Source organism: Nilaparvata lugens, chromosome 1 (genome assembly GCF_014356525.2).
Source record: "Nilaparvata lugens isolate BPH chromosome 1, ASM1435652v1, whole genome shotgun sequence".
Lineage (NCBI taxonomy): Eukaryota > Metazoa > Arthropoda > Insecta > Hemiptera > Delphacidae > Nilaparvata > Nilaparvata lugens.
In genome coordinates, this window is record NC_052504.1 from 15,543,222 (window position 1) to 15,567,412 (window position 24,191).

Consider the following 24,191-nt stretch of genomic DNA (forward strand, 5'->3'; position numbering starts at 1 on the left):
GGATCCATATAACTATAGATAAGATTCTGAATTATTTTATCAAAGTGTTGCCGACAAATCTGTCTATTTAGAATCTTATATTTTCGAACTTGATGCTATTTTACTTTGAAGAAGATGATACACTTGATATGGGAATGAAAATTCTTTCTTTCCTTCGTCAATTACACATCCCACAATTTGAAAAGACTGACATGGAATATGTCACTGACAATTTCAAATAATTGAAATTATTCTAATAAATTTCACTGTAATTTTCCAATTGAATGTAACAACTTGCAAAATAAGAAACACTTGACCTGGCATATATAAGTGCTGACTACCAGATACATTTTGAATTATAACCATTATTTCTATAAATTGCAATGTAGGCTTGTGTTTTAATCAAAACTCAGGAACTGCTGCATTAGAGCTTTTCCAAAAATATCAGTCCCTGATGAAGAATTATTTATAAATGCTGCATTCAAACCTTATTCCAAAATCTTCCATGAATAAACACAATATCTTTGTCAATTAGCAAAACCTTTTACTTGAATACTCCTTAAATACATACAATTTACTTTATATCTTTACCAAGTAATCTTAAACTGGAATACCCACCATTTGCCTTATCTTTGGTTTCATTACGAAAGTTGTTGATATCAATCAATCAATCAAAAATTCTCTGTTGGTTCTTCAAAACAATAAATAAACAAAAAAACAAAACTTTCAGCAAAAATATAAGAAACCAATCACCTGCAAAGAAAATCCTGTGCGCAGGTGAGAGTTGCTAATACAATTCAATATGAGTAATTAAGAACTTACAGAAGATATGAATTGGAAAAAATATCATCTGCACTGCCTGTAAACGAAGATATGATATTAGATATTGATGAATTTTATGTTTTTTCAAGACCTTTCCACCCAGTCACTTAATTTTTTCTGGATTTTTTGTTTCCAACTCTAAAAGTTCAGGTGTGTCATACTGGTAATAATATTATAAACATTCTTGTCCATTGAATCAACCTTCCATTCATGACATCCGAGTCGTATGTCTTGTACAAATTATTCACATTTCAAAGTAGCAAGTTTAAGAGCGTTTTAAAAGTCGGCGGCATTTGCGACATGGTTGTGCTGTAAAACCTGGAATATACAGAACAGTTATTGAGCTTGAGGAGTGACAATGAAAATTTCAAAGCGCTCGCTTTGTGCAGCAAAAATGTGAGCATTGTATCACTGAACGAATGAACGTGTCCGGCTCGAACAATAAAATTACGTCTGCCTTCGATTCCAAAACCGGACAAACATTACGTACTTACTTTATAAGCTTACTTGTTGCACGTCCTTTATGACACTTTGAAAGCCAGCGGAAATATCTTTCTTCGAACCGACTCACCTTGCAGACAGGTGACTGCGTTGAAAAAACCACACTTACGTTCCGTGATGTATTAAGCTATGTATCACGTTGGGGAATTGGTTTTCCAAGAAATGCAGGCATATTCACAAACCTATTGAATCTTTTTGGATAATCATTGTTGTTAATAATATGAAGGCGATTAATCATCCGATACAAATAATTGATTTCATCTTTCGATTGATTTTTCCGTGGTACATGAAATAAATATGAAATGGATTTTGCGGTATTTACAATACAAAAAACTGATTTACATTAAAATATGGAAAGTAAGCATTCCTCAGGAGATTAGGAGATCTCAGAAAATCCCCTGGATTTCCTCAGAAGCTTTTGATCAAGAGAGAGAACGTCCCTAATATTTTAAAATTCTCATCCATGAAAGCCTCATTGATTCAAGGTTTTGAGCCAATTTCAATTTTTTCTGTGATACAGGAAAACTATCCACACACTACAATAAAATCAACAAACAGTGCACGTGACTGCAGTCAACGTGACTGCAGTGTTACTAACTTATATGGCTAGGCTTCCGATTCCTATGAAACAGTTTATAGTAGAATCTCAGTTCAAGTGATAGATTAGTTTATTCTTATGCTATCAGGTACTTCATAAGTAGTAGCATAGAAACCACTCTTGAATGCCGTTTGATATGGGACTGTCATTGAACTACCATTCAATTAAAACTGCAAGTTCGATTTATTTCAAAATATTAGTGAAATTCGTGAATAGAATGTCATTGTTGGATCAATTATGAATATTTGAAAATAGAATATACAATCCAAAAGATTCCAATTTTGAGAGTTTTGAGTTCTGCTAAGGCTAGTTTCACATTCATAGATTTTTTGCCATACTTACAAATTCTATCAGATTGAACATAGCTTGGCACATGACAATATCATGATACATATTGTGTATCACTTATCATGAGTTTGCCAAGTTCCGTTCATTCTGTCCTGAGGGTGTGGACTGAATTGTTGTAATTTCAAACTATTCGATAACGTGTATATATTATTTTCACACGTAAATTCATCTCCATCAAATTCCATCCACTTTGTCAATTCTTTTTATTCTAGAGAATACTGAATCGAGGTATTCCAATTACCGAAAAATATGTTATAGCTGGATGACTCGAACTGTCAGGATTGATACCATTTTATAAAGAATTCTGCCAATTTGAAGTGAATGTCACTGTAGCTGGTTGCAATCAATGTGGAAGAAATTTAATAGAGTGTGGATTTCTTAGCAGGAAGGGATCTGCGACACGAATTCAGCGCCGTCAGTGAGCTCCATCAGCCGACTGGTGCGCGGCACGCGGCGCGAGGACTCCGATCCACGCAAGAACCACTCCATCAATGGAATTCTTGGTGAGCTCATTTCTCCATTACAACCTCATCAATATTATAAATATTATAATTTTCCATATTTATTGTCATTCATTCGATGAAACACATTACAATATTGGAAAGGAAAACAGGCGCTAGCCCAAAACTCCTCTTCCTAGATTAAATTCATTGTTGTCCAATAATAAACAATATATAATTGACCAAAGTGGGAGTGGGGCTATGTTCATCACGATAGATCAATGCTAGTAAGCTATTTTGTCTATCACTTTATCCTCGTTAATGAAAGATACTAGAATAATACAGACATCTGGCAATACAAGACTCGCACATATTAATGTTTGATGTATTATTTTGTTGTAATTATTGATTGGTTTTCACTTTTGAAGTTATCATAACTATAGTATGACACCAATTTATGTGCTGGAAGAAGTATTGACTATCACTTCTCCTGATATAACGAGCATGATTTTCAAGTGGTCCTTAAATATATCTAGGTGCATTATAAACAAGATGTATGTGGTAATTATTAAATCGGATATATTTTCCAATCAATATTGAATATTCCCTTCTCATTGACCTTCGTTCTATTCTGAAATGAAAAATTGATTAATCTCAATTCCATCCTCGGATCTAAAGCCATATTTTTAAACGATTAAATTCTTAATGGAGATCTATTTGGTGAATTGATCGTAATAATAATCCCAGTAGCTAATTAAACAATTCTGATTGCTTCTTGTCATTGATCGCTGGGCATCAGAGTGTTTTTAGTAAAGATTGAGATCAAAATCGTTTATACAGCTCTTTTAGAGTATATTATGAGTATAGGAGTATTTAGAGTATATGATGAGTTGAGTGCACAATGAACAAAACTTGAGTTTCGCGAATCCTAATTTTTCTATATATAAGTGAAGCTAAATACAACTGGATGTTTTAAAAATAGCAATACTATTCATTCCATATTTTGTCTTTTCAACTCCCGTCTTCATTATAAAAAAGCTACGATAGTGTAAGTTTCTTCCTAATTAAACTTGTCAATACAGAGAAATTAAAGTCTGATTAGGTAGTCAATTATACTTTTTAGATCAGAAGCAATCAGTATTCTCATGATGGGGTCAATGATAACAGGAAGTGTCAAAATTGTGTGGGGATCATTGAGGGACTTTTTCTTGAGCTTCAAGTATTTCAATTCCGGCTCTATTTGGACTAATCGGTTATGGATGGAAATCAGAACTGTGGTCAGGACGATTAAAGTCGTCCATTCAATTTCCAGTTGGACTGACAAATTATCCTCCATCCTTTTCCTACCCACACTATTGCTCTCAGCAATTTACTCAAGCTACTCTACTTGACTATAACTACTGCTCACAGCCTTCTAGAGAGCAGTTACCACTAAATAATGACAAATTAACGAGGAGGCCGCTAATTTACAGTGATTACAGTTTAAAAGTGAGATAATAAATGGCACTCCATCAATATCGATCTGGTCTCCTTTGATCTGCCTTTGATCATTTGTGTTTTGCAAATCGGGCTATCTGTCATAGTTTCAATTTCTAGCTAACTGGCCGGTGTATTTGCATAGAAATTGATGTTGAACTACACCCTGTCTCTAAAGAGCATTCATTTATGAAATCAATTTTTGTAGATTATGCCCTCCAGGTTGACACAGTTTGTTGTTCGTTATTAATTATCATTGTTGTCGTTAGCCAATGAGAAAAGTGCTTTTGTATGTGAAGTAATTTATTTGATTGATTGACTCCTATTCCAAAGTGCAACGCACATTATTCAGTTCTATAACGAGACTCCTGAGAATCATTTTCCAGGATGGCTTCCCAAAATTAAAAACTATCTGGAATGGATTATTAAGAAGCTTTTCTTGAATCTCGAATACCGCAAAATCCAAATAGAAAAGTTAGAAATCAATCTTACTGTATAATGTAAGTGTAATCTCTTCATGTACGAAAAAATGCCATAATATACTGAAGAATATACCAAAAAAAAGAAAAGTTAGAAATCAATCTTGCTGTATAATGAAAGTGTAATCTCTTCATGTACGAAAAAAATGTCATAATATACTGAGGACTCCCAATAACCGCCCCCACCAGGACATTTATTTTTACAAAAACAGCACTGCTTATACTGCTCATACACGTTTTGAGATTAACACATATATATTTGAAACTAACATTTCTTCTTTTGAACACCCACACTCTTACTCTGTACTCTTGTACTCTTTATACAGTTCAATATTTTAATTCAGGATTGAGTTTTCAATAACTGCAGAAAACTCCGACTGGTTTGCAATTAATCAAAATGGAAGTGAAATATAAGTAAAATGTAGAATTTCGCGTGTTCTCCTAGAGAGCCATGAGTGTAGCGTGAAGAAGGTACATTACCGCTCTCGAAGCAGCTGAGTGGCGAGGCAAGTGAGTGAGAGGAGAGAGAGAGAGAGGGGATTGAGAAGACCCCCGCTCGGCCAGTAATAGCCAGTTCCATCGGCCTCCTCTTTCAATTACCATCCGAGTCGAAATTGAATGCTCCAAGAAATTGGCTTAACAGAGCTTTATAGCAACACAAACATGATGCTCTGGCCGCAGCGGCGGTCTCTGCTTCTCTTCTTTTCGGTATTGTTTGAGAACGCGATCCAAAATTGAGGCGTGCCAAAATCTCAAACGTGAAATTGTACTCCTTATTTCGTTTAAATTGATTTTGTACGATTGCGAACCTCTGCCATCCTCTTACAGACATTACTGTTCAGAAGAATACGATCAGAAACCACGATTAAACCCTAAGGATGAGCAGTTTGGCGCAGATGTTGGCAATACACCTCCCTGTGCGTGATGTGATGACTGTTTATTATATCATTCGGCGTGATGAAAATCGAGCACAGCCTACTATCAAGCAAAGTTATGTTGGCCACTTATTACACCGCCCTGCAATTACGTTCGATTAAAAGGCCGCACTTTGAAACTCGATACAGCCAACTAATGTCTACGATTCGGCCCCAACTTCAATTATTCGCACTTCAAAATAGTTTGAATGCCTCTTCAAACTCTGACATTCATTGTCAATTTGGAATATTATGAAAATGGGTTATTTTTATAGCCTCACTCGAGAATTTCTAATTACAAATTTGAAATATCCCAATTTCTTCCATAGGGCCCAACACCAACACTCGTCCATGATTAAAAATATGTTTTTTATCTTCATTCCTTAATTTAGGCTTGGAATTAGATGGTATTTAGTTCTCAAAGTAAGGACTTTAGTAAGGAGTTTAGAGACTCGGGAAATTTACGTTTGTACCAAAAGGAGCACATATTTATTCAATTGTGAATACAATGACAAATAATATTAATATGATCGGAAGAGAACAACAAGCATGACCCAAAACTATTCTGGCTCCAAATTTTGATAATGAATAACATTGTCTGAAAAAATAGGTTATGTTTCTACTGTTGCAAGTCAAAGTTCAATTTTTCAAAAAATATATATGAGCTAGAAATTTTGAATTTAGAAGAATTAAAACACTAAATATGAAGATGAAGTCTTCATCGGAGCTCATTCAATCAGTTTACCAAACTCGAGAAATATTTTTGAATATTTACAAATTCTATTATATTTCAATAAATAAGATTTCAGTTGATTTCAAGAATTTATAGGAATAGTGAATTTGATTTGGAAGTATGTGTGTTTCAACTTGAATGAGAACCTCAGTTCCGATGATCATCGTAGTTGATTGACTCCGATTGAAATTAATTAGTACAAAAAGATTACCCTCGTTTTAGGATGGGAATGAGATGTATTTCATCAGTACGGGTGGATTAAACGTATTGGATAGTTATCCATACCGATTAATATAAAAAATAAACATGAAATAAGAGGAACTTCACTCTCTGAACGCACATTGTTACTTATTTGGAACTTCAATTTTTTTCAATATGCTTCATGGAAATCAAAGAGACTAAATCGAACTTTGTATGGGAAATCGCATTGTTTCTCTAAGTTCGATGCCAAAAACTCTCATAAATTTCGAAAGGGCCGTACCTCATTAAAGCAGTCTGCAGTCAACAGACTAGTCTGCCAGCAGATTCAGATATTGTCTGTTACTTTATGTGACTGGAAATTTTTCTGACGCGTCTTTCTTCCTGTTATTTAGAAAGCGTGAATATATATTCCAATCTCGGTGCCAAACAACACAGAGACGAGAGATCGTTTCCATAATCGTAACTTACGAGAAACCTCACCTCACAGATCGTAACATCGTGTTGAGCACCATTTGACCCAACTTCATCTGCTCTCTTCGCCATAAAAATTCAACCTTGTGCTCCCGAAGGTCGAAAATCTTCGAACATTGTATAGTCCATAATTCTTGTTTATTGGTAGAAGAGATCGGTTCACAGCCTGAATTAATTGAATTCAATCTCTATTAAGAATTGAGTTTTGGAACTTTTAATTAAATCTTTATTATATAAGACAAAAAAATATTTTATAACACTATGGACTATGGGTGAATCTCTCAAAGTTGGGATAAGTTATTGATAATTCAATTCAATATGGTAATTATTGGATTGTATGATTTTTTGGTGTGCTAATATCTCAACCAGTTTTCCATCTCATTGAACTGCTCAATGTTTTGGTGAATTGTGAAAATATTTTCGATCATAGAGGGCTTGACATTTTATCAAGGACATCGCAGATTTGTAAATTATGTATAAAAAAAGAAATACTCGAGTGAAACTGGAGAAATTCAATTCTGACAAGAAATAATTTCAAGAGCTAGTAAAACTACTTACTGATCTCCTTCAAGAATTCTCAATTTCAATGGAAAAAGTGGATTTAGGATTTTAAAACGTGCATCTTGTATCGGGGAAGCTTAGAATTTTGAAAACAGACCAATCGTTTTTCATACGTTTTTTGATAGTTTTGACTAGGGAAATGAATAAAATGGATTAAAACCTTTTTTCCACGAGAAAACCAGAATATCCGCATCAAATAACATTGTAATGGATAAAATATGCTGTGTCACAGCATAAATTCGGTTGGATCCGTGGTATCTTGTCAGTCAGATATAAGAGGCAAGCGCCAGCTACCATAGAATAATCAACCTCATATAATAGTTTTGATATTCTCGTAGTATGGCAACTTTCTGCTGCTATAAAATATATTATGAATGGAAGAAAAAATAACACATTCATGCCTTTGAGATTTCAAATCATTTCTTAGTGGATCGGAAGCTATCGCTGTAGTTCGTCTCATCTCTCATCGAATTAAAATGAAGATCATTAATCAACATCATTCCTTTAACTCACGTACAAGCCTAATAAAGCTAATGTGGGTTCAGCTGTCAGAAAAAAAATTATAATGAAAATTCTGATAACATAATAGAGCTCTTCAATTAATTGAATTATTATTTTTCGCTCTCTTCAGCTCTGTTGTACTCGATTGTCCTCGGGTCAAATGAGCAACAAATCGTTTTTAAATAATATTTTATGTCCTTCATAAGGTATTATCAGGTAATTGTACAGGAGAAATTGAAAACACTAATATTTACGATAATCCACTATCAGTACTAATATGCTGTACCTAGAATACTAGAATAGCCCATCACTATAAATACTAAGCTCAGATGTACATTGGACAAAGCCAATAGCTTAGATAGGATTTATCGACAAGCCGTTAGGCAAAAATATCACTTTATCGTTTCTTGTGACCACAATAATACTACTTGACAATAACTCCAGCCACATGAAAATAACAGGAATAATCAAGCTTGAAATTGGCATGGTGGATTTGGCAACAATTGAGTTAGGACAAGCGCAATAAAACAGCGGTAGCTATAAATCTGTTTATACGACACAGGAATTGATGTCAAACGCGGTGATAAAAGCAATTAATAGTTTTGGATTTCTCTGGTTAATGAATGAGGTACGAGGTGGGTTGTGTGGGTGTGGATAGAGAACTGATGGAGATGGAGTGAGAAAGGGTGATGTTGAGGTAAGGGTGGATTGCCTCAGGGATTGACGATTAATCATCATTAGCTGCTCAGGCGGAGAGCAGCGTGTGAGCAAGTGAGAGAGGAGAGTCTCTCCAGCCACTCATTGTGCAGATGGAAAGTGTGCTCTCCGACTAAATGCGTTGGCCAGCGCTCAGTGCACGGCTTGGTCTCTCTGCTCTCCGCCGGCTGCTCTGGTGGTCCAAGGCTGCTTCTATTCCCTCGGCGAGTGGTGGCTTCTCTCTCTTCTCTCCACATCGCCAACCGGCTGGAGAAGCCGACAACTACTTCCACTACAACACATCTTACACAACTTAAAAGGACTTCTCCGCCCGCAAAAGATGACCTCTGTCATATGAATAAATCTTGCGTCCTTACAATAACTATTTTATTGTTGGTAGTGCGTGCTGTGCGCTAAAAGAATGTCACTGCTTCGCCGGACTATTTAGTAGTTGTTCACAATCAAGGAACCAAGCAAGTTGTCGTGTAGATATGGATTCCTGTATGAATTCAATGATTGTATTACCTATGTTTCTGTGGAAGAGAGAATTAGAACTACTTCTATAAATGTCCAAAATTTTGACATTTACACAGGTAAATGACTGTTAATTCAAAATGGACTGGATAGATCTATCGCTCAATCTGACATGTTTTTTATTTCATTTTGGTGTATACAGAATATGCTCATTCCATACTCAAAATTTATGAAAATTTGTTTTTTCAGTGTGGAAACCTCATAAAAAATTTATCACACTGAGATTTCTAATTCTAAAACAAATACCAAAAACTTGTAATTCAAAATTATCAAATAAAGGGAAACAAACAAAAGGAAGCTTCTCTGTCTCTTAGAAAACTACCATGAAAAATATCAGGAACAATAATGGGAGAGTAATTTATAAGCATAAAGTTTATCGTCCCTTCAAACTCAGCATCCACGAAACAATTCAGATTATCATCAATATTCATTTCCAATTGAGAATGCAATTCATGTATGCGTATGACTTTTCGGCGGACTGAGTCTCTCGGGTAGAATTAAATTTCTTCAACGAGACAGATTTAAATTTAAATTCATGGTCTGGTATTGTAAAGAAACAATATCGACCTATTTTAAAATGTGCATTACATTCAACAATCTCAAGCTTGAAGCTATTTCACCGCTCCACTACGTTGTCACCCTCAGTGAGACATTAGCTTCAAACTCTTCACCATTCCAAGCACCCATTATCATCGTTTATTATGCCTATTTAGTGGATAATTGAGCTTTTCTGAAGATTGATACATCAGACAACAAAAGATTGTGTCCCAAAGAAGAGTGGCAGATCTGAGAAGTACTTGTATTCCTAAGTTCTGACTCAAGCTGAGAAAAAGGCGTGCTCTAGCCGGAGATGGTCTGATGATATCTTCTTCTTTCAACTCTTTTTCTTCTCCAACTTCTTCTATACATCGATCAAATGCTCGCCTTCTACTCCCTATAATTTAATTTTCATCGCTCTCTAATCTTGTTTTCCGCTCCTCAATTACCTCTCTCAACTCTTTCCTGTCTCCAGCAAATGGAAACCAAAACCAACGTTACGTTTCATTTGTCAATGATACGCCGTATATTATGAGCCAAGTGTTGCCCCATGTACGCATGTAATCGAGTAATCAATACATGGCGACATGCTGTTATTTGATCTCAAGAATAGTTTGTGGGAATTGAAACTGACACAGTTATAACTGATAGCTCAATCAAAGGCAATGGAGCTTTAAATTCTTATGATGGATTTCATAATAGTTTTTATCTATTTCATAGGAATCAGAATAGGTCTATACTGAAATGCATGATAAAAATATTGGATTCGGTGTTTCATGGTAGAAATAGGAAATTATGAACTCACTTCATACTCTGATAATTAAAATTATTTATAATCGTTATAACAAAAGTTAAATTGTGGATATTTTTGTTCTAGAACCTTCATATTTTTTAAATACCATTAAGAAACAATCCTTCAATTATTTGATGAACTCTATAAAAAAATTCTGGTTTATTATGGATGCTTTCATGATGCTGATAGTTCACATTATGTACAAGAACGTCAAGAAAATGCGACCGGATAATTCAGAGAAGTACTTCAGAAAATGTCAATCGTTCAACAAATAATTATCAACTCAGATGCAGCATCGAGCATTCAAATAACCTTCCTTAGATGAATAGCAGCATTAAAAACTGATATAATCAAAGTTATAACATTTAATTGGATCATTGAAGAATTATTGAAAAGTATTATCAACTCTAAATACTCATGTACTCATTAAAGAGTATATAGATCTCACCATCAACACCTGGTATCAAAGATATAATTTATAATAAAAAACAATATTATGATTCAAGAAAGTACTTCTTCATATTGAAGAATAACCATGCGGAAAGACTCGATTCATGGGTGGTCATGTTGAGAATAATTATTATTATTATCATGACATGGTCTAATAGGGGTGTATCAACAAATTATCTGCATTGGTTTTTTTCATGAAACGCGTGAGATAATAAATAATTATTAATGATAATATCAAGTTGAGATTGCTGAAGTAACATACTGTTTGATCCTACAGAAGAAATCGTATCAAGTGAATTTTGCGTGAGTAAGAACAGTACCGGATGTACAGTTAACGATTATCACTTTGCAGGGACTTATAAGAGAGTTGCTCGTGTTTTACCACTATACAATTCCATAGTTGAAATCTCGCAGGTGCTTGGAATTCTTTCGAAGGCTGCTCAATATGTGATACTTGATTTTTCAACTTCTGATAACTTGAGACAATTTCATATCTGTTTCCAATCTATCAGGTGATTTTCATAGTTGCCTTAATGATCGGCATGAGCATGAATAAATGAGCTTGAGCATATTAAAATGCACATGAGCTCTTTCAATATGCTCTACTATCGCTGTATACTCCGCAAATTTTAGTAGTTTGAGAAACGCATTGGTGGTTTTGAGCGCCCGAAAGAGAACTATCAGGACCGTGTTAAGAAAGCCATTTAGATTCCACATGTCACATTCAGTCTCTTGTCTCCAATTTTCTATCTTTCAATCTTTGAAAATTATGTCTGTCTGGTTAAGCTCTACCTGGATATCTTCCCATAGAATTCACAAGATAATTGAAGACCTTCGACAGTCACAATCACTTTGCAAGATCAGACATGCTTTGAACACCAAAGAACAGCCACACACAACATTCCCGATTGTGTTGAAGAAGTGTTGTATTAAGTGAAATGGCAAGTTGAACTCTCAAATGTATAATTTTCATGAATATTATAGATGAATGAAGTTTACTCAGTATTTTGTTTCAACGATAGTGAATTTCAATATTTTGATCTTAGCTAAATTACACCAGTATCGTCCAGCTCAGATGACTGGAAATTTATTTCGCAGGGGTGCCTATTCCCTCCCAAGTCCATGGATGCATCCCCCTTAAATTATAAAAAGATACTACTGTTATCAGCTACTACTCCCCTTGAATTGGACAGCCCCCCACCCCCAAGAATTTCAGGACACATTCTGCTTCAAGCCTCGCCCAGAGGGCACCTCCGTATTTCGAATCACTCGAATTTTAGATCAGACGACTGTGTTTCAGGTGGAGCCAGCGACGGAGAGGAGAGTGACACGGAATCAGAGCCTGGCATTCCGTTGAAACGAAAACAGCGCCGAAGCCGGACCACGTTCACCGGAGACCAGCTCGAGGAACTCGAACGAGCCTTCCAGAGAACGCAATATCCCGATGTTTACACCAGGGAAGAACTCGCTCAAAAGTAAGCATGCCTCTTCTTCTTCTTCTCTTCTTCCTTTAGCACTACAGTCCTATGTGGACCTTGGCTTCCATGACAATTCCTTTCCATCTGTCTCTATCACCAGTATATATTGTAATCAATCAATCAATCAATCACCAGCCCCTTCCATCCCCTAATTCCCAACACTCGCAGGTATCTCTCCACATCTTCCAGCCACCTTCTCCCTGCTCTCCTTTTTCTTCTTGTGCCTTCAATTCTTGCCTCCAATCTGGCAACCTTTCTCTACTCATCCTCTCAACATATCCAAGCCAGCGTATCCGTTGCGACTTAATGAAACGTACAATAAGCACGCCTCTATACTCCAAAAATTTCCGCACTCGAGCATGTAACTCATGCATACATAGAAATGCATGAAATTGTAGACTACGCGATTCATATAAGAAAATACATCATTCTCTTTGAAACACAGTTAAATGTTTACTGGAAAAAGGATTCTATCATTATTGAATTGCTTTTCCATTCGGATTAAAACTGAGAATTTTATTGCTGGCAGGCTGTGCTCTTATAGCCTACAGTAGGCATAGACAGGTTTATTATTGTAGGAAATAAGGCCATGTAATAAAATCAAAACTAATTCTCTATTTTATTATCTCTTAATCATCATCAACACCACATAGGCTACATAAATCATACAAACATGGACTATAGCGATATAATCGAAACTGATTCTCTATTTATCATCTCTAAATCATCATATCACACTATTTAGGCTACATACATCATACATAGAAAATATTATGATCTAAAAATCAGTATATTGATTTCTAAATCTCTCTGTCGATTGCATTAGATAATCCACTAGATAATTCACATCCAGTTCCAATCTATATATTTCTTACTCAATTCTTTATTTCTGATCCATTTCATCTTTCTTCTACATATTCTGATCAACTCATCATATACCTCATCTATCTTTTAATCTTATTAATTCGTCTCTATCAAATTACAGTCATTTACAATCGTCAATATCTTACCTTCTTCAACCTACTGTAATATAGATTTTTAAGTTTTCAAAAAAAAGGTTGAACAAGTTCTAATAATTACGCCTACTACGGATTTTAATAGAATCAGTCATTTCCATACTTTCTCATGATTTCACATCGTTCTCGCACCAATTTGGAGAATGCAGGTACACTTGTATTCACTTCATGCAGCTTGACCCTAAGGTACATGAAGCGTTTTTCAGACGAGTCGGCGTGGTAGGAAGATCTCCGATTGGGTTGGCGTTCGAGAATCAGCTAAAAATTAGTCAATCGGAGAGCTTCCTGCCCTGCCAACTCGTCTGAAAAACGCCTCAAGTGTCTTGCCCCTTAGCTCCCAAATAAAATTCACGGCTTACAGATCTTAACAGGCTCTGAGATTATAAGACCCTTACCTCCCAAATACTATTTACAACTTTCAAACGATTCTAAGATTATTCTGTGTTTGTGTGTTGTTAATAGGACCAAGCTGACGGAAGCAAGAGTGCAAGTGTGGTTCAGCAATAGGCGGGCGCGGCTTCGGAAGCAGCTCAACAGTCAGCAGACACTCAACGCCTTCAATTCGATGTCCCTTCAGGGCGCTTTCCCGGCGCACACGCAGTACGATCCCAGCGCCAACTTCAACGCACAGAGTGAGTAGCTTGCGATTGACATTTTTTTCCACAAAAATAATTATTCTCACAATAATACTGCCACTCCCGACTGGAATATTCTTGTTTTCCCTCAATATTGTAGTTTCCTTTGGAACATTGTTCGTCTGCAGCATCGTTATTCTATGGTATTTTGGTCGGAAGAAGTTTGCTTTTATTTATCAATTCAGTGTGCTGCGTCACTTGTTCGTAACTGTGATTATAATGGGAAAAATCTTGATCTAATTGGATATTTGTTTGTGAAAGCTGTAATCATTTCTGTTATTCTTCTGATGTGGACAGAGATAATCGTGAAGAGATGGGAATGAGGCCGCAGTTTACCAAACAAATTGGTTTGGTAAACGAATGAATGAAATGAATCCTGGTTTTCAGGAGTATTCATGATTACTATGAAAATATATTCGAATGCTCGAAAAATGTGGAAATTTCTTGAAGAATTTGTTGAAAATGGGATTATTGGTTATCTACTGCATCTGATATTCTATAACATGCCCTTATTTCAAAGTTATGAGAATAAATTAAGTCCAATTTCGTTCTAAGAATAAGTAGTATGATATTAGAGCAGCCATTGTGTAATGTTTCATTAATACTTGGAAACAATATTGATAAATGGAAACAGTTGATGATTTTTCAACCTGTGATTAGAGGCAAAAGCTAAATTCTATATCTATCAGCAATACCTCTGATGTAATCCATGTTCTATTATTCAGGCTGATTATTATACCATGTCTTACATGTTGCACCTGAACGTTAATTGAGTCAAATTAAAAAAGTCATAAAAGTTCATGTAATGAAATTTTATTCTACAGGAGGTGCCAAATTACGTTATAAACTCATTCACTTCTCATTATAATAGCCATGACTTGATGATAATTATTTTTATCCAAGTGTTATCAATCGAACACTCAACATGTTTCAGTAGAACCTCAGGCCTATTTAGAATAATTTGGTTACCTACTGCCACTGATATCCTACAACATGCCGTTATTTCAAAATTATGTGAATAAATTAAGTCCAATTTGTTATCGGAAACAGGAATATTTCTGAGCCTCAGGCCACTTTTAGGCTTTCGGCTTTCTATTTTGAAAATAGCCATCTTTTGAACGACCCGATTCAAGATAGATCTTCTTCAAGGTAGATCGTTTAAGTTCATATATAGTATATGATAAATTATTTCGGCATTATATTATTGTATATGTAGAGTAAGTCTCACACTATATTGTTATGCCCCAGTACATTAGATCATAGATCATAGATCATAGATCATAGATCATAGATCATATAGATCATATAGATCATAGATGTACCGGGACAGGAGTTTCTAGAGATAGTTGTACAATGAACATTATTATGGAACATAGAGCAGTGAACAAGCAAGACGTAGGTAGAAAGAGTGATCGAAAAACTCCACTTCGAATTTAAAAAATGATCGTTCCGTAGAGTCTCATAGGAGTGGATGAATGTGGACCTGATTGCTATGCAGAGGAGTATCGATATAATTGAATAATCACATGTTTGAGGAAACTCCGTGCAAATTGCTAATAACAAGCGATCAAACTCAATAATTATAGACACGTCACATATTTACTATACTACATTCAAGATGGTTGAGATGTTTCAAACTAATATAATCAACAATGTTACATTCAAATATAGTTCTCCTTTTATTCAAAAGAAATTATCGTTTCTGTAAGAAACACAGACTTCTTCAATTGGATGGAGAGGTTCCTTGAAATTTCCTATTTCAAGAAGATAAAAAAGACCATGATAAAAAGACCTTTTTAATAAAGAAGACCATGCATTTTCTACCCCTTAACATTATTGTCTGGGATTCATTTACTTAATCAAACTTCATCTTTTCATAAGCTGAAAAAGTAATGCTCCATAGAGCCGTCTTGGTTTTGGGATTATTCAAATATTTTTTCTTTTTTACATCTCATTTCACTCATCTTAATACCTACCTGATATTATTCATCAAATTGAATATTAACGTCCTAACTGACTGAAGGTCTCATCCGTTCCACCTAACTCACATACAGTCTACTTAGCTTATTAACTAATGTAGGAATCTATTGAGTCGGTTTCCTGTTTATGCAGTCAATTATTGCATCTACGAGAGAAAAATCATGGTACATCTTGAGTTGTACAATCACTGATTCCGGAAGAATTTCATTGTGAACTAGTGATGATAGTGGCATGGAAGAATGGCTACGAAATTAATTATAATTTATATTGATTTATAAGAATTTTTGTAGAGTTTCAAAATAGTACTTACAATACTTACTACTTTCAACTCACCAGTCTGAGACCGCCATTTTCTATCACCGCACTCACCCTTCTTAAATCCATTGATTTTGTTTTGTTCATCATTTGTGGGGTTGAAGGGAGGTATGCACTAAATGGATATCATGGAGGGTGGAGAGAGAGAACCAATGTCACCAACATCGTTTCCTGGTGACTCTTTTCAATGTGTACTTTTCACATTAACATAGATATGGGGAGGCAGCCGGGTGGCCCCGTCAACCAAAGGCAAGGGTGCTGATGAAAGGAGAGAAAAAAGAGGGTGATAAACGAATGTGTGCCAATGAGAAGAAATCCGAGGGGGTCACGAACAATATCGTTGCCCTCCTTCCAGTACTCTGTCAATTGTCACTGGAGAGAAGGGAGCATTATTGGAATGAGTCATTTCTAGTTGGTAGGCGATTGAGAAGAGGGGATCCTTCTATTCTTCTACACACTCCCTTTCAGGAAAGTCGATCCTTAATAGAGAATCTAGCAAAGACAGCCATATTTGTCGGAGAAATTTGATAGAGGTGAAAGGTAGGTTGAATGTTTCCTGCTCTCTCACAACGATTGTCTTCTCTGATCACCCAGAGTATTTACTACTCACAACAAACTCGTAAAAATACTTATGGAACCCATTCAAAATAAACCGCACATTAACCTGATCAGACATAAGAGAATCACGATATTTTCTGCACCTAGATTTGACGACTTTCTACAGAATGATGATGAAGAGAATTCCTGGAATAACGATTATTATGAACTGACCTTTTCGAGCTATTATTCTAGTATACGTTATCCGTTATTATATCTCAATGGTTAGGTGCTAGAATGATAAAAGAATACAGGAATGAGATACAGTAAGATGATAAAAAAGTTGTTTCCCACAATTTTATTTGGTTCTTTTTTGAATTTGACTACAATATTCCATTTTTTACTTTCCTTGCCCTATTACCAAAGGTAAGGAAAGTATTGCTTTCCGAAACAAATTAAGGTACCCAAATTTCTAAATTTCTATACGTTTCAAGGTCCCCTGAGTCCGAAAAAGTGATTTTTGGGTATTGGTCTGTATGTGTGTGTGTGTGTGTGTGTGTGTGTGTGTGGTGTGTGTGTGTGTGTGTGTGTGTGTGTGTGTGTGTGTGTGTGTGTGTGTGTTATTGCCCTGTCACCAGCTGGCTCAAATATTTGAATAGTAGACTTGAGATGCGCGGGAACACTAGCGTCAGGTGATCAATTTTCATAACGGCAAGGAAAGTTGTGTGAGTGCGCCACACCAGATTTTTAGGGTTTAGTTTGAATAAATGAGTAGGCTACATGAAATATTATGAAGAGTGTCAGTAGTTCCAGTATTAAACTCCACTGTGATAGATGATAGTTATGATTATTATCCGACGGTTTCATTATCCCATATTAGAGAGGTTGAAAATCAATCTTTCAGTGTGAAGCCTTGAAAATAGGACTGGAATGGAAGAATATTTATATCCAGGCTACGTGAATCCTTACAATCCATATGTTGTAATGCAAAACGCTACAATTCACTGTCATTGTCCCTGATATAAGAGTTCAAGCAACGAGATTAAAATTGCAATCTTTAATGAAAACTTTGGGAAAATGAATATAAAGACTGAAAGATCTAGTTTACTATATTTCTGAATAGCGGGTAGAGAGAGTTCATGATGACAGACCGAGCTTTTCCTCAGCATGATCTTCAACTCAACATTCCATGATAAATAATTATTGTAGACTCCAATTCAAAATCTACAATAATAATTCATGAAACTAACAATCTTGTCAAAGTTGTTAACGAAAGAATGTGGGCCACTCAGCTCCAATTATCATTAAAATTTGTACAGCTCACCTTGAAATGTAGGACGCCTTGACTGACTAATCCAAACAATCGCAGTCTCACTCATCAATTATAGTTCTACCATGGTGATAATTCGAAAGGAATTCCAGTGGAATTTTCTCCTAGGTGTAGCTGACAAATATCACGAGTAAGGACTCTCAAGCTAGCAGCGTTCTTGGAAAGTCGCGTGAGTGCTATTATTTTACCAGTCGCTCGCTGTTTCTCTTCAAGGTACTTAATCCATACTAAGTTTCACAACTGAAGTTCTTGGAGGGGTTTGAGATGCAAAGGCACGTTTCGACGTTCTCCTGTCGTCTGATTTACATTGAATAAGTTTACACTTGAAACTTAAATCCGATGCAGTATGAATTTATCTAAACGCCATCAGTGAGAATATTCAAACAATGAAAAAAGTTAAAATCAGTGAAAAAATTCTAACCAAAAGAAACCACTGAAGATGATGCGTTAGTGCATCGAAACTATACTTTGGCTCGAATAAATTATGACAATATCGTTTCACATCAATCTGTGAAAATGATTTCTTGTTTGTGATAAGACCTGATAATCTTTGATTCTGAGAGCTCCACTGTTGAAGGTAAAGATCGAATAGAGTGGGACCATCATTGAAGTCATTATTTTTTGTTGCTACAAATTATAATAGTTACCGTATTATTGTCGTTTTGTTGCTTATTTTGTATTACATTGAAAACGTTCAAGGAAGCTGACTAGAAGGAAGTTTTTTTCCAATTGATTCAAGCCGTGAATGATCAATATTCTATAAAGAACTAATATCCTTCTTCAACTTCAAGTGATGCGATTGATATAAGAATCGGATGGGCATTCATCACCTATTCGTCGAATTCGAATCTAGGATCAAATATTTTTGTCTTTTGCTATCTATGAAGATAAAGTGGTGGTTAAAGCCATAGAGATAATGGAGTGAATATTCTTGAGGAATAATACGCATGCTATCGACAAGAATAATTCTAGAAATGCCGTGAAATTTACAAGGTTCCACTGGAGTGCTCTGATCCTCAATATTTTATTTATTGGTATTCCAATGGATAAGAACTAAGAGTCCACTATCAATGACAACAGCCTTATGACAGTTACCATATTGTAGCGTCCGTTCAATAGTCTCTTGATCGCATGCATATGACAGAACTGGCAATCGACATTGGCACTCTGGGACGCTCAATCTAAATCTCACTGAATTTGGTTAAACCAATATGAAAGATATATTCCGATCACGGCAAAGAACAAAGCAAGCTTCTTGCAATGAACGTTACTTCAAAATAGGTACAAATAGGCCCGACTTTACCTAGACTGACGCTTATATTATTTGAACCAACAAACTTCTCCTCTCAAAAGACGGCTCGAATAAGCCTTTGCCAGATGCCGCCTGAATGGCGAGAATCAAGCTCTTGAATTTACAAAAGGTCTTAACAAAGTTAAGTTCCGTATTCAGCTGTAAATGAAGAAGTGAACAGAACCGATACATTACTTATCAGCATCTGCATATACTATGAGCTTTCTTTTGTCATGTAAAAACCTAGTTGGTAATTCTGATGATTTGAATTCGACTCTGAAATCCTTCTGACTGCCAGCTATTGTATTTTTCATTTGTGAAGACTCAATGTCTTCATTAATATGAGTTGGTAGAATGATTACATCACGTCATGGACTAATCGGTATTTGGCAAAGGATTTCAAATGCATCAAACTCTGAAACTTTGAAAATTTGACTTAGATTGCACAAATATGAAAAGCCTCACGTATCTTCATAACTAAACAGATTCTGAGTTAGTTTAGAAAGCAGGGTTTTCCATGATATTGACCATTCTGATTACTCCTCTTTATAACTGAGAAATTTGTAAGCCCTAAAAAACTGTCTGAGATGTTATAAATAATTTAAAAATTTACTGTAATCTTTCTCATTTCAAAAACAATTGACTTCAATACAATTCAAGAAGATTTTAATTGCATTCGGGTGACAAGCGCATTCAATAAATTCAGTGGCTTCTTAAATAAGATTATCCATTTTGACACAATGTACTTTTTAAAGACGTTTGGCAAAATTCGTGATTCTCTTGAAATTCGAAAGTTACTCGAATTCAAATTCAAATACTCGTGAATAATAAATACTCAATACCCAAATGATAAAGTTACATCTCCAACGATCATCTTCATAATTATGCAGATTTTAATATAATATAGATTCTAACATTCGTTTTCGTATTTATCATTCTCTTTCAATCTTTCTCAAGCTATTTCACATTGCCTTTCAACACACTATCTGACTTCCATGAATCTCAAGCACCTCCTTAATCTTTGTCCTCCTAACTATTCTATTATTCACCCTCACTCCTTATTTCACCCTCTCAGGGGTGCCCAGCCCCCCCAAGGCCAATGGCGCATGCCCCCCCCCCAATTCAAGTGTAATGCCCCCCCCCAATCCATGTGTAATGACCCCCCCCCAAAGTACCCCAACTCCCAACTCTTTAGTTTTTTAACATTAGTCAGTGTATGACAATAAAATTCACATCTTAAGGTGCTTACAGATTTACGCGCCGCGAACATGAGCAATTCACTTTTAATCAGCTGATGCCAAGCTTTTTATATCTGTATTTTACATTTTCTGTAAAAATACTGATATAATCAGCTGATTAAAAGTGAATTGCTCATGTTCGCGGCACGATTATCTGTACGCACCTCTACATTCTAATCTTCCAAAGGACATTATTTACCTTTGGTCTTGTGAGGAATTCTTTCTGTTTTCATAATATTGTAAAAATATATACCATGGTTTCTTATCTCTTTAAAATAGAAATAAAGTATTTTTTTGATATTATTTTTGAGACTAGCAGTGCACCCGTTCTTGTTCGGGAGGACTAGAAAGAACTTCATTACATCAGGAAAAACTACATGACACATATTTTAATAGGATATTAAAAGATAAGTAAGGGAGGCTTTGCTTTTTAAATGTTAAGGTTACTTATAAAAAGTTGAATAATAATATCATTGATAATTCTTTATTGCAAAAGAATATTGCATAGCAATCTTGGTGAACATTCATACAATTTGGAACGATTTTATTCTTACAATATATAATGTCGGCAAGTTTAGGTATTCTAAATCCTATACTATTAAACGAGCAATTTCTCTTTAGATGTTTTGATGTTTAAATTTTTAGATGTTTATATGTTTGTATTTCACCGGATCTCGAAAACGGCTCTAACGATTCTCACGAAATTCAGAACATAGTAGGTTTATAATATGAAAATTCGATTACACTAGGTCTCATCCCTGGGGAAACTCGCTGAAGGACATTAAAATAATTTATTCATCCTTGGAAAAACAGCTGATAATTTCGGCGTCTGTTGATGATGGAAGTGAGTGAGCGAGTGCATGTGTGTGGGACTGAGACAAAATTATGACTCAGCTGTTGAACTTTGTACATAATTCAATCAGGTACTTAGTGACAGTTGTACAAAAGCCGGTTAAATTTTAATCCTGATTAATTCCAGTAGAACCAATCAGATAAGCTATCTTTTTGAGATGGTCTTCTGTGATTTGGTTCACGTGACATGAATCAGGATTAAAATTTTACATGCTTTTGTGAGAGAAATTTATGCATTCCTCTGCGAATTAATCTCAATCCACTGTGATTAAATAGAACCTTTCTGTATGAACTATGAATATTTATTATAATTTCTTCTTTCGTAATAATTTTTATATGCTTTTGTAGGTACTCTAGAGCGGAGCTCGGTGCCCCGATATTTATCATGAATTGGAATAGGTTGTCACTGATGTTGTGTTGTTGGTAGTATTACTTTTTAACATTACAGGAGTAAATAACACAAGTCGAACAAAAGTATCTTTGAATGGTTTGGTTTTTGGAATAAAGATATCATCTGAACAAGTACATTTTGTAAATTCTATCTATTAATACCAAATATCGGGGCACCGAGCTTTGCTCGTTATTTATTCATTGATAAACAGATTTATTTCATTGATAATCATTTCTTAAAATGATTGGGGAAGTTTTATCAGGCACAGCCCAAAACTGTTACCCGAATTTTAATTTATTCACTACGAAAAATATATTTCGTCTGTGATTTATTCACAGACGAAATCATCATCTGTTTTTCCAAGGATGAATTATCCTTTTCATGTCCTTCAGGAAGTTTTCTCAGGGATGAGACCTAGTGCAATAGAATTTTGATATCATAAACCTTCTATATTCCGAATTTCGTGAAAATCGTTAGAGCCGTTTCCGAGATCCGTTGAACATAAATAACCAGATAGCCAGATAACCAGATATAGAAATAGAAAAATATAAACAGATATACATAAATTGCTTGCTATTATAATAGGATAACAACTTATAGTCCAGTCAAATGGTCGTTTTTCAGGAAACAGCCCCGAAATAATTTTTTTGATAGTTCTATATATATTTTGGGGCGCTGAATTCTTATCTGAAATTTGCTGGCACACCAGAAGGCGACTTCACCCCAAATTTTGGATTTTTTTAAGTTTTCCATTTAATCTCGAGAACCTTGAATCTTTCGAGAAAAAGCATTCTCTATATAATATTAAAGATAACAAATTTCCAATGAATTGAGTGGTCGCGCAGGACTACTTTTTGGATTTTATATCTGAAGTGTTCCACAAGATACGCAACTTTGAATGTGCGAGAAATTTGTGATATTTTCCCCATTCTCACAGTCTCGCATATGCAACGTTGCGTATCTTGTGGAACACTTCAGATGCAAAATCCAAAAAGTGGTCGAGGTTGTGATGAATTTTCTCCTCTTTTCACTCCCATGAAATATACTTCTGTTTTCAATACCGTTCAAAAGTTACAGCCAATTAAATGATGATCTTTATTTCTCATTTTTCTTGCGATTTTACTGTTATTAAAGAGTCTCTAAAATGAGTACAATGCATGATAGAAACTTGCGATTGGTCTCAAATGAGAGAAAATTTCATGCTCTATGAGCTGAGTTGCCCTAAATTGATCTTGCATTACTGCTGGGGTTATTGCTGTGTCTTTGGCGATTGTTGGATTTCTCTCATTTTGTAACCTCAAAACAGTCATTATTCGTAATAACATAATAATAATTAGTTAACTACCACAATCAACTCAACTAATACATAATAATTATTACTAATGTCATGTTTTTAACAATATAGTAGAGTAATCACAGTCTGGATTCAAATAATTCTTGCATCAAACTTATAGTGTAACCACAAAGTAAAGACGTAATATAGTAAAGTTTCAAATAATTCTTCAAAGTAAAGACTTATTATACTATTATTAATCTATGGTATAACGCATATAACTTAGTTCAATTTATAATTTCTTAAATTCATATTTTTAACTTCATTCAATTTAACCCAACCATTTCAGTTAATAAATGGGCCTAGGCCTAGTCAATTTCTGGTGTACGTTTTTTCGCTCTCTAATTTATAGTTTTGTCAAGCTTTAATTTAGGAATTCAGTAATAATCCAGCCTAATTAAGTAATACAGCCGACAGTTTCTACATGTAAATCTACTTACACGTGGTATAATACTAGGAAATTGAGAGAAATTATAATTTTTAATAAAGTCAATTAATTATAATATAGCTATTTAATTTGCATTGTAATAAAGTTTGAATTTTTATTACCTAATGTGCATTGATTGATTCATCACACCGCTCTTTTGTTTGGGTGCTTATTACATTATATAGCTGCATTAAAGGACTTTACTGATTGTTTTGTCCCTTCTGTTCGAGTAAGCGTTGTGCAGTGGTGTAATATATTTTGTAAACACTGAGCAGCCTTGCTATGGGCATGTTGTCGGGCTTGTCCCGGGCCTGGACGGGATACGCCCGATCCA

At 35.2% G+C, this 24,191-nt stretch overlaps 1 protein-coding gene across 4 annotated transcripts in view; it reads left to right on the forward strand.

Annotated features, from left to right (window-relative positions):
* Window positions 1-24,191, forward strand: part of LOC111057530 (protein gooseberry-like) — a 45,715-nt gene that overhangs the window by 10,494 nt on the left and 11,030 nt on the right. Inside the window, exons 3-5 of one of the 4 annotated variants that reach the window (XM_039431791.1) lie at window positions 2,631-2,751; window positions 12,320-12,509; window positions 13,991-14,160. In XM_039431791.1, the coding sequence (XP_039287725.1) occupies window positions 2,631-2,751; window positions 12,320-12,509; window positions 13,991-14,160 (481 nt within the window). The remainder of the gene's footprint in view (window positions 1-2,630; window positions 2,752-12,319; window positions 12,510-13,990; window positions 14,161-24,191) is intronic. The other 3 variants (XM_039431793.1, XM_039431792.1, XM_039431795.1) reach the window with 3 other exon arrangements.